The sequence below is a fragment of the Meriones unguiculatus genome, chromosome 1 (genome assembly GCF_030254825.1).
Source record: "Meriones unguiculatus strain TT.TT164.6M chromosome 1, Bangor_MerUng_6.1, whole genome shotgun sequence".
NCBI lineage: Eukaryota > Metazoa > Chordata > Mammalia > Rodentia > Muridae > Meriones > Meriones unguiculatus.
The window spans coordinates 91,407,706-91,422,310 of NC_083349.1; the positions used below are offsets into that span (position 1 = coordinate 91,407,706).

A 14,605-nucleotide genomic window follows, 5' to 3' on the forward strand; every position below is an offset into this window, starting at 1 on the left:
AGAGGCAGGCAGTATCTTCATCAGCTTGAGGCCAGCCTGGTCTACAAAGAGAATCCAGGACAGCCAAGGCCATACTAAGAAACCCTGTCTCAAAAAACAAACCAACAACAACAACAACAAAAAGAATGTAGGTAATACCTCTGTAATGGTAAATATTTTCCAGAAGTATATTTTCTTCTCTGTCACATAGTATTACTTTATCTCTTGGCCACTCAAGAGATTTTTCCCATTTATGTTGATGGACTGTTGTTGAATTTATTTTTCTATGTATGACTGTTTTGCCTGCATGTATCTCTTTGTAGTACTTGCATACCTGGTGCCCAGGGGCCAGTGCAAGGTGTCAGATCATTTGCTACCAGAATTTCAAGTGTTTATGAGCTGCTGTGTGGGCCCTGAAAATTGAACCCAGGGACCTGGAAGAATAGCCCTGTGCTCTTGACCTCTGAGCCATTGCTTCAGTCCTAATAGACTATTTTTAAACACCGTGTGTTGCTTTTGTCCTTCTATCTATTGTTGTTGGAAGAAATCACCTGAGTCTTCTTCAAAGACAAGAGTATTCTTTATGTTGGCGCTTCTTTTCTCCCTTGCTTCTTTAAGGAAACTACATTACTTGATAGATACTGTCATCATTTCTGTATTTGCTCCTTAGTTTGGCTGTGAGATGAGTCTGTATGTCTGGGATATTTTTTATTCTACCTTCTCTTGTATTTCATAGTTTAAGAAATTACTTCCATTGTGAAGGCTATTGTTTTGACATCACAAGATTGAAAAAAGAAATCATATTAACTGGCAACATTATTGCCCTTTTTACAGCTTTACCCAATGCCTTACATTGTTGGCTAATTTATAGCCCTACAAAATGACTACTGGTGGTTAAAGGAAGTGTTTGTTTTTATCTATAGTTGGTCAGCCCTTGTCATTTATGCATTAAACTGTGTAATTTTCGCTCTTTGAGTCCTATCATGAGATACGTTTTGTACTCATTATTTCTGTCCCATAGGATTTCCCAAATATTATTAAATGGGGTAATTAAAAAAACCTTTTACATGAGACTTGAAATATGTTTTGTATGCATTTTTATAACTTTCAGTGTCCCATCTCAACATGAAAATAGCTAATATTGAGATGTTGTCTTAACCAGGTACACTCTTAACAGCATAATAATCACTAAGGTAGACAACCATTTAACATCTATATTTTTAAAAATTTAATATTAGTGTGTGTGTGTGTGTGTGTGTGTGTGTGCCTGAGCATGCAGATCTGTGCAAGAGGTCAGAACATCTTTCAGTGGTTCCACTACTTTGGGCTCTTGGCATAAATTTGAGTTGTCAGCCAGTAAACCCTTTCATCCACTGAGCCAACTTGCTGGCCTATTTATTTACCTCCATTTTGTAGATGAACTGAAAATTAGTTAAAGGAAGTTCATGTTTAAAATTGAGAAACTGAGGCCTGGAGATGCCTCAGTTGGTATAATAATTGATTGTGTAAGCATGAAGACCTATGTTCAGATCTTCAGTATGCATGTGAATCTACTAGCATATATCTGTAATCCCAATATTGGGGAGGCAGAGACAAGGGTGTCCCAGGGGTCTCTGGCCAGCCAGTCTGTCTACCCAGTGAGAGACATTATCAAAGGATTTGTTTAAATAATTTCAAGGAGTAGAGAGGCCATTACCATATATTCTCTGTATGTCTGCACGTTCGGGCATGCACATGTGTGTGCACGCACGCAGACACACATTAGGAACTTTCTGAACAGAAAGGGCTGATACCAAATTCTAAACAAAGGCCCACCTTTGTAGAATATACCATCTTAACTTAGTATTGATTTTCTTTTACTAAATGAAAAGATCTAAGGGCCACCTCTTTAGAAAATAATTTTTAAAAGATGTGTGCCCCATTACATTGTATTTTCCTACAAGCCTCTAAAATACTACTGGTGTTAACTGTATTTGAAGATACTTAATACAAACAGTTTATATTTAGATATTGTATTAGGTAACAGTTTAAACTATAAAACTTGAGCTGGTCACAAAACTGATGACCCTCCTGCCTTAGCCATCTGAGTGCAGATTTCAGGCTTGTGCTATCATGATTGCCTTGTTAGCTTATTTTTTGGTTCTTTGGTCTTTGTTTTGTTTTGTTTCATTAAGAACATTACTAGCTATTGTATACTGTGGTTATAGTTAACTGTAATACTATGAGAAAAGAACTGATAATGCCTCTTCCACGTCTGCCCTCCTTCTTCCAATGATGTAGTTGTCTTAAGTGGCATCTGAGCAGAGCTGACATACATGCATATATATATTTACCTTCACACACACACAATTACAGATATGTCTGTGTATCACTTGTGTGCTTCGTCCCTGAGGAGGCCAAAAGGAGAAACCGGAGTTACAGATGACTGTGAGCTGCCATGGAGGTGCTGGGAATTGAATTTGGGTCCACTGTAAGAACGACAAGTACTCTTAACTGCTGAGCTATCCATCTCCAGCTCTGGTTAAATATTTAAAGCTTGTAAGAGTAAAATAGGAGCCTGACAGATGGCTCAGCGGTCAAGAGCATTTGCTGCTTATACAGAGGATCTAAGTTCTGTTCCGAACAACCACATCCTCCTTATAACCACCTGTGGCTCCAATTTTAGGGGATCCACCACCCTTTTCTGGCCTCAGTACATAACTGTATACTAAACAAACACCTTCACATACATATACTTAATAATCTTAAAAAGAAAAAAGGAATAAAGTAGCCTCATTTGCATCTTGCTACTCATAATTTCCTGACCTTGGTTATTCTTTCTCCAGTAAATACAAACCAGTAAAAAGACAGTTCTAGAAGTTTCTAAATTTCATGTGAAAATAAAATTAGGAACAAGCTAAAATGTTTTTTTTTCCTAAGCTGTGTGCATTTATGTTCCCTTTTATATTTTGGTAACAACGCACACATGCCTTATGACACTCAACTGTATTGCTTTCAGTTTTTATTATGTCTTATTCTCCTAGAACAATCATTTTGTGGTGGAATTTTAAAAATTTATTTGCAGTAAGGGCTACAGGTGAAGGTTGTCAGCATTTAATTGATTTCTGCAAATCCTAGTTTAGTCTAAAGTTACAATTGTTGATTTGGGGAGTGGTCATTCTGATTATAAATTGAATACTGTGGTCACATCACCCTCCACACCTTCTACGCTGCTTTTTAATTTCCCTGTTAAGTACTTAATCTTGGATTGAACTTGGAAATAAATGAAATTTATGCAAGTTGTTCAGTGTGGTAGCCTATGCCTTTAGTCTCAGAGAAACCCTGTCTCTGAAAATGAGAGATATTTTATCTTTCAGGTTGAGTAGAAATATTCTATAGCCTATTATAATGCAGTTTTCTCGTGAATTGGATGCTATGTCGCACATGAAACATTGATATTGTACTATATATAAATGGCTAGTCTATGCTTTCTGACTCTGCACTCACGCTGTAGTGTGATTTCAGATTAACAAAATTACCCTTTAAAAAGAAGAAGAAAAAGCTTACTTTGTAATATCACATGGGTCGCAGATGCATAGAGATTGCCTGGCTCTGCCTCCACCGTGCTGGGGTTAAAGACATGCATGCTTGTGTCTGAGTTTTGTGTATGTCAGGTACCCCATGGCTGGCTGGTCTGTCTCACGCCTGGCTAGCACCGTGCATGACATTGCCATTCATGTATTCTTCACCCATTCAGCAAATACTTGTTACCTGTGCTTTCCGCTAGACAGTTTAGAAAAAAGTTGTAAATTTCTTCAGCAATTGGATTTCTGATAGTTATAGTATCAAAGATTATGTTTCTGAAAGTTGTTATAGAATAGCCAAAGTGTGTATTTCTTTTGTTGTTGTTCTTTGTATTAAGTTAATTCCTACAGCTGTGTGATGGTGAAAATTCAACATACGTGTGTACCTGTTTAGATAAATAAAGACACTACTGCAGGGTACCACTTACTGGATAGTTAAATTTTGAAAATCTGTAACAGAGGTACAACTAGCATACTCATAAGTATAACTGATAATACATTGTATGGCAAGTCAGATCTCCTTTTAAAAAACAGATTTAAAATACTTACTTTCGGATTCTCTATCTTAAAATACCTCTGTTTTAGCTTTAGAAACTTAAATTAGAGAATATTTAGAATAAGTACTCGCTTTACTTGAATTTCTCCATGAAAACTTTTAGTTGGAAAAGGCTGTGGTGGTTCCCGACTGTGTTAGAGACAGTTGTCAAGTGGTACTTCTTTGCACTGTAAGACTTGGAGCTGTTTCTAAACACCGTGTGTGTTTCTAAACACACAAACGTCTGTGTGTTACGATCACAGACGTGACTATTTTCAGTCTGATGTGTGTCTCTGGTAAGGAATTTGGAATATAGTCTTTGTGTGTGGAGGGCACAACTTCTGTAAATTTCCATAACTATTCTGCAAGCCTTTGAGATTGTTGCAAATACATATAAAAGTCAAGGTATTCTAGCCTCAGGCTGGATAGATACTAGATTGTTATTTGTATTCTAATACATTTTCATTGCTGCTTAATTATATCTTTAAATATTTACTTTTAAATTGAGAAACCTGTTTATTTTCATTAGATCTTCCTTACCTTAGTGGTTCCAATTCGTAGTGAAAATTGCAGTATATATGTATAGGATTTGAAGTAAAGTCTAGAAATGTAAATATAAATTTTGACTACATATTTTAAATTGCATATTGACTTGTTGCTATTCTTGCTTTTCAGAATATATATTCACATATATATGAATATATGTATGAGTGGCAGTTACTTAACAAAGCCCTAATTGAGTTAATCATTCATTATTTGGCATCTACCATGGACCATTGGCTTTATGTATTGTTTTGCTTATTTATATAATAAGCCCTATTTTTATTGCTTCTGTGTGCCACATCTGTTTTGGGGAATACTTGTCTGTAATTTTAGGAGGAAACAAACAAACAAATATTTAAAAAAATTATAAATCTGGAGGCAGAAAAAAGTTAAATCAGTTCCTTTTTATTTCTTCAGTAAAGATCATGCTAGTTCTCATTAGTTATGGAAACGAAGCAGTTCTATAGAGAGGAATCATTTACTGAGTCTTTATTAGGCACTGAACTGAAACGGTGAAGAAGAAGAATAAAAAAGGACCTTTGCCCTCGGGACTTATAAATCTGTTAAAAATATGACATAACAAAAGTAAAAACAAGGCAACTGTCTCAGTCACTGTTCTATTGCTGTGAAGAAACACCATGACCAAGGCAACTCATACTGGGGACGGGCTTACAGTCTCAGAGGCTTAACCTGTTACCCTCATGGTGGGGAGCATGGCAGCAGGCAGGGGTGGTGCTGCAGAAGCAGCTGAGAGCTACATCTCAGTCTGTAAGCAGAGAGAGAGTGACACTGAGCCTGCTTGGGCTTTGGAAACCTCAAAGCCCACCCCCCAGTGACACACTTCCTTAATGTGACCACACAGTCTACTCCTAGTCCTGTCAAAGCCTTTCTTTCTCCGGTGTCGACTGAGCAGTCATATATAGGAGCCTGTAAGGAAGATGTGCATTCTCACTCCTTCAGAGACAAAATTTAGGCAGCACTGATGAACAGACAACTTCCTCCTGTGCTTCTGTTAAATCTTTAAATTCTTGACATGCTGATAGTGAGAAAAATTCCAGGGTAGGTGGGTGGGTATCTTCATCTTTTACTAGGTGAAGGTGGAAGGGGAGGGAGTTTGTATAGAGTAACAAATTTGATTGTTAAGAAAATTACTGTCAGCATGGCTAAATTAAGCTGATAGAAATACCAGTCCGGTGTGTGCATATACTACAAACACAGCAGCATGAAATGATAGAATTGTAACTAAACCCTAAAGAGAAAGAAAGAAGTCAGGGATGCTAGAAATTAGAGACATCAAATCAGTGAATAGGAGATAAAGTACAGGGGCTTTTTTGGTCTTGGTTATCTGTGGTGTGGGTCTCAAGTAGAGCTTCAGTACATACATGGGAACAAGAAGTGTAGCACTGAGGGCTGAAGAGATGGCTTAGTGGTGAAGAGGACCTGGGTTCCGTTCCAAGCTCACAGCCATCTCTAGTTCCATGGGATGCAAAGCCTACTTATGATTTCCACAGACATCAGACATGGACAGGCACATACATTTATACAAGGAAAACATTTATACTCATAAATTAAGGTGTGTTCTTTACATAATGATAAACGGAATAATTCAGCAGGAATTAATCTTGATCTGTATCCAGCTAACATCTCAGAGTGTATAAAATAAAGGTTTATAGGCTCAATAGACTACCTAGAGACACAGCGGGAGAGTTTAGCATATTTCTTTCTGAAGTCAGTAGATAACCATACTACCTCCACTCAAAAAGGGCAGGCAGAATATTTGAACTACACTATTAAAAGCTTGCTTTTTAGAGAGTTTTAAGTTGTTCTCTAAAATGTAGGCTATAGGGACTGGCGACACACCTCAGTGGATAGATGTTGATAGATTAAAAACTGCCTGGTTTTGTGGACTTGACACAAGCTAGAGTCAATAGAGAGGAAGGAGCCTCAGTTGAGAAAATGCTTCCATAAGTTTGGGCTGTAGGCAAGGCTATAGGGTATTTTCTTAATTCATGATTGATGAGGAAGGCCCAGCCTATTGGGGGTGATGCCTTCCCTAAGCTGGTGGTCCTGGGTTCTAAAAGAAAGCAGACTGAGAAGCCATGGAGACACAGCCAGTAAACAGCACTCCTTCGTGGGCTGTGCAGCAGCTCTTGCCTCCAGCTTCCTGTCCTGACTTCCTTCAATGACAGATAATGATGTGGAAGCATAAGCCAAATAAACCTTTTCTTCCCCAATCTTCTTTTGGGTCATGGTGTTTCATTACAGCAACAGAAACCCTAAGTAAGACACTAAATAGAGTTCCTGCCTGATGCCTGAACCCTCCTTGTTTAAAAGACGGAAGATTATACGTGTTCATTTTAGATACTGATAAACATTTGTAAAAATAACCTCATGTTAAAGCACAAAGGGATGACTCCACATATACTTCAGTGTGTCACATGGACTATATTTTCTGACAACAGTGCAAACTCAGTTTTCAAAGCTTTATTTGAAAATATTTTTTTTTTATTATGTATCCCAGAGTATCCTCAGACTCTTGATCTTCCAGCCTTATGCCTCCTGCATGCTGGGGTAATAAACATGTGCCGACACCCAGCTAAGAACAATGTTTAAATGAAATAACTAGATTTTTTTAAACTTTTGCTGCTGTTCCTAGGGCTTCTCTTCTTTCTTGAGGAAATAAAAAGTCTTCTGATTTCTCTTTTAGTTATCCTGGGCATGATTGTTATTCAGTGGCTAAGTCTGTTAATTCATTTAGCAATTGCAAAGCCATGATTCTGAAGTTTTATTATTTTCTTCTGGAGTTTGTTCCTGTAGGGAGCTGTTTCCTGTCTATTGGTTATCTGATTGTCCCATTTAAGCCAGGAAGAACATGTATTTATTTGAGTACTTTGCCTACATGTACATCTGTAACACCCATGCATAGTATCTGAAGAGGTCAGAAGAAAGTGTCAGATCACCTGGAGCTGGAGTTGTGAGCCATCATTTAGGTGCTAAGAATTCATCTCTCCAGTCCTCCAATTCCATCTTTCCTAACCAGTAAGATTCTCTTCACGTTGACTGCCTATTCTGTGGAGAGTGTGTGTGTGTCCCCTACACAAGTTTCATATATAGACATATGTATAGGGTTTGTTTGTTTGATTGATTGATTTATAATTAAAATGTTTCGTCTGTTTTGCAGTTCAGGCCTTGTATATAGTGGGTGCTCTTACTAAGCTATAAATCCCAGCCCTGATCTGTACTCTAACCTGTATATTGGAGTTAGTGTTTCATTACTGTATAGAATTGCTTTATATTTTGTAACAGCTACACAAAAGTTCATTGTGTAGCTGTCTGACAATGAATATTTTGGTTGTTGTCCTCTGGTAGTAGGGCTTCCGTGATGAATGTCTTGGTTCATGTGTGAGGATAGCTGCAGGATCAGTTGTCAGAAATGGGACAACTAAGTAGCAGCTTGCCGTATAACCTTTCAAAAGCAATGACAAGTGTCTCTCGCTCTTCTTTCTTTCTGGTTCTTGCTTTTTTCTTTCTCTCTTTCTCCCATTCTCTCTTTGTATATTGCTTGCTCTCTTGCTCTGTCTGTTCTGGAACCATAGAGCAGGTGGGCCTTGAGAGACCCGCTGCCTCTGCCTCCCTGATGCAGAGATTAAAGGTGTGACTCACCACTGCCAGGCATTCTTTCCTCTTCTTGACCATCTTGTAACAATGTGGTAGATAAAAGTTAATCTCACTGCAGTTTTTCTTTGTATTTCTTCATTTGGAGCTGTCAGTCCACATCTCTTATATACCATAACTGGCCTGTTGATCAAATACTGATTTGTGAACAAATTGTCTCTTTTTAATATATTGCAGTCATTTTTCCCCTAACCATCTTTCTTCTTTTGTCTGTTGGTTTTTGTTTCAAGAAGTTGTGCTATTGCAATTTTCAAGATTTTTAAAAGTCCAAATAAGAGAATTAGTAGCACAGAGGCTCCCAGTCCTTTAAGAGTTAAATCGCCTTTTACACCCTACTACGTGAGTGTACATGTCCTACAAAGAAGACTGTCCAAAAACCATAAGTTAACTAACATCCTGTCTCACTCATGGTTTACAGATTTCACTTGCTGGAGCAGGATGAGGAAAATATTCTTTTCACCAGTGCCACAGATGGCATTTAGTTGCCCCATCTCTTCAAATCCTACAGAACAACTGTGGTGCTCTCACAGTGTTTGATTCTTCATAGCTGGATTCGCAGTGTCCACTTTGGTCAGGAACATCACAGAAATTCTGTTGTGTGCTGTCAGGTGTGCCGTTTCACTTTGTTTTACTATGACCTAACTTTGAGCTTTTCCCACGGTTGGCACTCATTCTGTTTCTCTTGATCTGTAGATAACTTGAAGTCCCTTACTTGTTATACTTTTCAGTGTATTTATATCTGTGTTAATGTATGGGTTATACCTTTGGTTACTTTATTGCGGCATACTTTTGCTTTTTCAAGCTCCCCTTCCACTTCCCACCCTCCCCCCCCTTTTTTTGAGCACTTTCTGCCACAAGATATTCTAGGCTTATTTTGTACTTTTCTGCCTAGTCCTGGGATCTACCATTTCTCCAACGAGTATGAAAATTTCCTTTTATAGAAAATATTATTTAGAAGCAAGATCCAACTGCTAGTCATGCTCATTCCTTTGGAAAGCTTCGTGTTGTCCGGTGTGGAGAGAACTAGGGCTAATGAGCACGTTTTCCATGCGCATACAAATACTTACATCTGTATTTCTCCATCTGCGGCTGAAATCATGAGTTCACACTATACCTTTGATTCTGGTCTCAACATCAAAGCGCTTATCGGTGCTTTCTGTTTTTATAGTTACAGCTATTTTAACAGAAATCTGACTTTCATTACCCTGTGTACTCAGTTGGCCATCATTTATTCTGCCGTTACATGTGATCCATTCTGCCATCACCTCAGCTGTGTGAGACTCTTCCTACTCTGCTAAGCCATTCCCTCCACCTCCCTGTTGCAGATTTCTTCCATGCTCTAAATGTCTAGCAAGATATATCAGACCACACTCTGGATATCTCTTTTTAGCCTAGTTGGGTCCTAGTACATAGAAGTCAACTGTTTCTCTTCCTAGGTGATAACCACATGTTCTGCAGTGGCACCTCTTGCTAGTGTTCACCTCACTTGACTCTGCTCTATCCTGCTCCTCCTTATCTAGCCATGTCCTCACTTTTCCCTTTTCTTTTTAAGATTTTCTTCCAAGCTTTATAAGATGTCTAACATCTGTCAGATAGTCATCCAGTTGGCTGAAATGTCATACAAAAATTCTGTTGCTCTCCTCTCTCGCCAAATTTGAGATTTTTATTAAAAAGATGGATTCCATTTTTCTCTTACCTTTTTCAGATGATGTTCCTGCAGATATGGTTGCAGAAGAATCAGGTCCTGGTGCACAAAATAGTCCATACCAACTTCGTAGAAAAACTCTTTTGCCAAAAAGAACAGCGTGTCCTACAAAGAGCAGTATGGAGGTTAGTTAATTGTAATTGGTTTTGTAATGAAAGAATTGGGGGGTCACAGTTTTTGAGAATTATTATATATAGTAGAAACACTTGATTGATAAGTTTTCTTTTTGGTTTTGAAGGGTGCCTCAACTTCAACTACAGAAAACTTTGGTCATCGAGCAAAGCGTGCAAGAGTGTCTGGAAAGTCACAAGATCTATCAGGTATTTTGAATAGGAAGCTAAGAAGTGAGGCAGAAGGAGTTTCAGAAGTTTGTATTTGAGCCCAAGCATTGTGACACAAGCCTTTAGTCCCAGCATTCATGGACAGAGGCAGGTAGATCTCTGAGTTCAAGGCCATCCTGGTCTAGAGAGTTTCAGGTCAGGGCCACATAGAGACCCTGTCAATAATTATGAAAATGATGGTGATGATGATGATGATGATGATGATGACGACGATGAATGGGATGCCAAAAATTAAATTAAACATTATCTGAATATTTCAAAAGTAGTTACCATTAAGAATATATTAGAACCTAACATTTCCCTCTTTGACTTTTTTACTTTTAATTATGGGTATGTGTGCTTCTGTAAAGATGGTATTTCAGTTGCCTAAATAAGCCAGAAGAGGGCATCAGATTTCCTGGAGCTGGGTTTATAAGAGGTTGTGAGCTTCAGGTTATAGGTGTTGAGAACCAAACATGGGTCCTCTGAAAGAGCAGCACAAACTCTACATGCTGCACTATCTCTTCAGCCCCTGTCTTATTTTTATATAGAAGTGGTTTTTTGTTTGTTTATTTCGTTGTTTGTTTGTTTGTTTTAATAGCCAAGCCAAATGGTACAGCCATAACCCAGCTACCTGGGAGGCTAAAGGAATGTGTAGGGATTAGGACTAGAAAACTAAGTTCCTGCCTAAGTTACAGTGACTTCAAGGCCAGTCTGGTAAACTTCACAAGACTGCCTTAAACACAAAACAAAAAAACAGGTAATGTGTGTGTGTATATACATGTATGTTCGCTAAAGGAAAAATATAACTACATTAAAAATACAAGCTGTTAGAGAAAATAACTTTAGTAAGGATAAAATCATTGCTTGATAAATGAATTGTTTACGTCCTGTTTGTTAATCTCTTTTAGCAGCACCTGCTGAACAGTATCTTCAGGAAAAGCTTCCAGATGAAGTAGTTTTAAAAATTTTCTCATATTTGCTGGAACAGGATCTTTGTAGAGCCGCTTGCGTGTGTAAACGCTTCAGTGAACTTGCTAATGATCCAATTTTGTGGTAAGTGAAAAGCCAGTCCTTGTTCTCTTGAAATGGGATGTGATGCCTCAAATGCCAAGGAAAGTTGAAGTGTGAGTTTCTAATTATAACTAAGTAATTAAAGGAAAGTTAAAATGCCTATAAATTCTGTTACCTGATTGTTATAAGTGTGGAGGACTTGTCAATCCAAGAAATATTTAGTAGCCAGTAAGTGGGATTATTTCTGCTATTTACAGGTTTATAACAACTGAGTGATTTGGGAGGAAATGTTTTATTTGTGGAGTGAGGTAGAGTGTTGAAGACAGACTCTTGTATAGCTCAGGGTGGCCTCAGAATGACTTTGCAGCTGAGGCTGCCCTTGAACACCTGTTTCTCCTGTTTCAGACTGGGATACTGGTGTTTGCCACCACACTCAACTCATTTTGTTTTTTACATTTTTGGTTTTTTATGAAGTAGCGTTGGGGGTTTAACAGAGATATTTCAGTACAGATTTAAGTATCAGGGTGAAGAAGGTGCTCTGAAGAAAGTAGGACATACCAAGAGCATGGGTGGCAGCTTCTCAAAGAGTCAGCAGAAGTAATACACCCAAGTGTTGGTATAGCTTCTCAACAGAGTCCTGCCTCATTTTTAGAAGCAGAGCGAGTTGGGTGTGATGGCACGCACCTTTAATCCAATTCTAGCAGAGGCAGGCAGAGTTCAAGGCCAGCTTGGTCTACAAAGAGTTCCAGGAGGCCAGCCTGGGCTACACAGTGAGACCTGTCTCAAAAACAAAACAAAAGGAAAAAAAATCATTCCCAAGGGTAATTTTAAAATAATTCTTTAAGTCTAGTTTCAGTTAATATATATGTTATACAGACGTATTCCCTTTGCTCTAGTCATTCTGTTTAGGAAAATGTTTTCATTCTTGCACACTTTTTTTAAATAACAACATGTAGGTAACAAGTAGGTGAGCTACAGACCGTCTACTTCCAGCAGTAACAAAATGCGGAAAGTGCTGGAGCTAAGTGTGTTTACTCCTCTCACCACATGGCTGCTTCTCTACACGTATGGTACACATAATAAAACTCATGCAAATAAATACGTATACAAACAGATCTTTTTAAAAAGAAATAGATAAACTATATAATGTCCAGTTAAAAGACTGAGATATTTCTGCTATCTGACTTTTACAAAAAAAGTTGTTTTGTTATTGTTGGGTTTTTTGTTTTGTTTTTGAGCCAAGTGTTAGGTCCCCAAATAATCTTAGCATTTGTGAGGTAGAGGCCAGAGAATTTCGCCAACATAGGAAATTTGAGGTTATATGAGACTCTTTCCAAAAGGGGAAAAACAAAAACGTGAAACATAAAATGAAATGTGCAGAAGATAAGATTTGTTCTGCTAGAGCTGAGATAACTCAGCAGTAAACACAGCTGCCACCAAGCCTCACAATGTGCATCTGATCTCTGGAAGCCACGAGGCGGGAAGAGGGAACTATCTCCCATGTTGTCTGTGACCTCCATGTGTACATGGCAAATATGTACTCCCTCCAGCCTATGCACAGGTTAAAAAAGAGTGTTTTGCCGGGTGTGGTGGTGCACGCCTGTAAGTCCCAGCGTGCAGGGAGGCAGGGGCAGGTGGATCTCTTGAGTTCGAGGCCAGGCTGGTCTGCAAAGCCAGAACAGCCAAGACTACACAAAGAAAACCTATCTTGAAAAACAGACAACAACAAAAAAAAAGAGGGTGTTTTACGCAGAGTTTTCAAAGTAAATAATTTATAAATAAAAAGACTAGAAGAAAAATACATTAAACCATTAATAACTATCTTTAGTTACTATTGAAGTAGCTTTAGTAATGGCTATCTATACCATTATATATTGTCTTTGTGTATGCTCGTGTCTTAACGGAGCAGAGGAAGAGAGAGTATGTGTAGGCAGGATCTTACTGTGTAATCAGGTTGGCTTTGAATTGGAGATCTCCTACTTTGGCTTCCCAAGTGCTAGGATCATAGAGGAGTATGCCGTCACGCATAAGCCCTGGAAGTTAATAATATCTTATGATGTCAAAAATAAGGTACATCTTCTTTTGAAGATACCTCTATTTTAGGAGAAACTGAGAATAAATAGAGAAAAAGAGAAAACATTTTTGTTTGTACAAAAAAATTATTCCACTTCTAATATTTGGTGTGCTTACTGGGACTAAAGATAGAAAAAGAATTAAGGGCTCCTGAGGCCTACCCCTTGCTGCTGAACTATTGGCTAATGATGGAATCTGGGAGAGGATACAATCATTGTCTTCAGCGCTGAGCCCACCATCAAAACAGCAGGCACATATACACACACACAGAGTAAATTTGCTTGTTGTTTTTCAAGACAGAGTTTCTCTGTGTAGCCAGGTATGGTTACACACATCTTTAATTCCAGCACTCAAGATGCAGAGGCAGGCTGATCTTGGTCTACCGAGTGAGTTCCAGGATAGTCAGAACTACATAGAGAGACCCTGTCTTGAAAAACAAAACAAACAAACAAATTTAAAGAAAAAGAAGTCTACTTTTTATCTGAGGTGCATTGACACAAATGTGCACTCCTGGCGGTTGGCAGGCTGATGCAGAATTGTGAATTTGAAGCCAGCCTGGACTAACCTGAGTTACATAGTAGGACCTTGTAGGCCTTAAAACGAAACAAAACACACAACACGCACACAGACACACAGCAGGGGCTGGATGTGCTGGTGCAGCTCTATTCCCAGCACTGAGGAGGCAAAGCTAGGCAGATTTCTTTGAGTTCAAGGCCAGCCTGGTCTACAAATGGAGTTCCAAGCTAGCGAAGGCTACATAGTGAGGCCCTGTCTCAAAACAAACCAAAAATAACACAAAATAGCTCATTAAATTACAGTTTACAGTAGGGGTTGCATTTTCCCCCTTTCTAAACAAATTTTGAAGAAAATTTACTATTGTATAGTTTTTAAATACACTGTGTATATAGTGAGAATTTATTTTGTAGCTGGAGAGATGGGTCAGTGGTTAAGAGCACTTGGGTCTCTTACACTGACTAGCACAACCTTCTGGAACTCAAGTTGTAGGATTCCAGCACCTCCTCAGGTCTCTGCAGGCGCAACACGTATGTGGTGTACATGGAGCCGAGAAAACACTCTTTAAAAACTTGATTGTTGGTTTGTGGCAGGGTTTTTCCATGTGTAGCCCAGGCTGTCCTGGAACTCACTGTATAGACCTGGCTGGCCTCAAATTACATTGATATGCCTGCCTCTGCCTGCC

The 14,605-nt window shown here is 38.6% G+C and overlaps 1 protein-coding gene across 4 annotated transcripts in view; it reads left to right on the plus strand.

The window, feature by feature from the left end:
* The window catches only part of Fbxo11 (F-box protein 11), a 76,974-nt gene that overhangs the window by 38,582 nt on the left and 23,787 nt on the right, over positions 1 to 14,605 (plus strand). For 2 of the 4 annotated variants that reach the window (XM_021657277.2, XM_060363333.1), the window contains exons 2-4: positions 10,001 to 10,125; positions 10,239 to 10,320; positions 11,232 to 11,376. In XM_021657277.2, the coding sequence (XP_021512952.1) occupies positions 10,001 to 10,125; positions 10,239 to 10,320; positions 11,232 to 11,376 (352 nt within the window). The remainder of the gene's footprint in view (positions 1 to 10,000; positions 10,126 to 10,238; positions 10,321 to 11,231; positions 11,377 to 14,605) is intronic. The other 2 variants (XM_021657278.2, XM_060363332.1) reach the window with 1 other exon arrangement.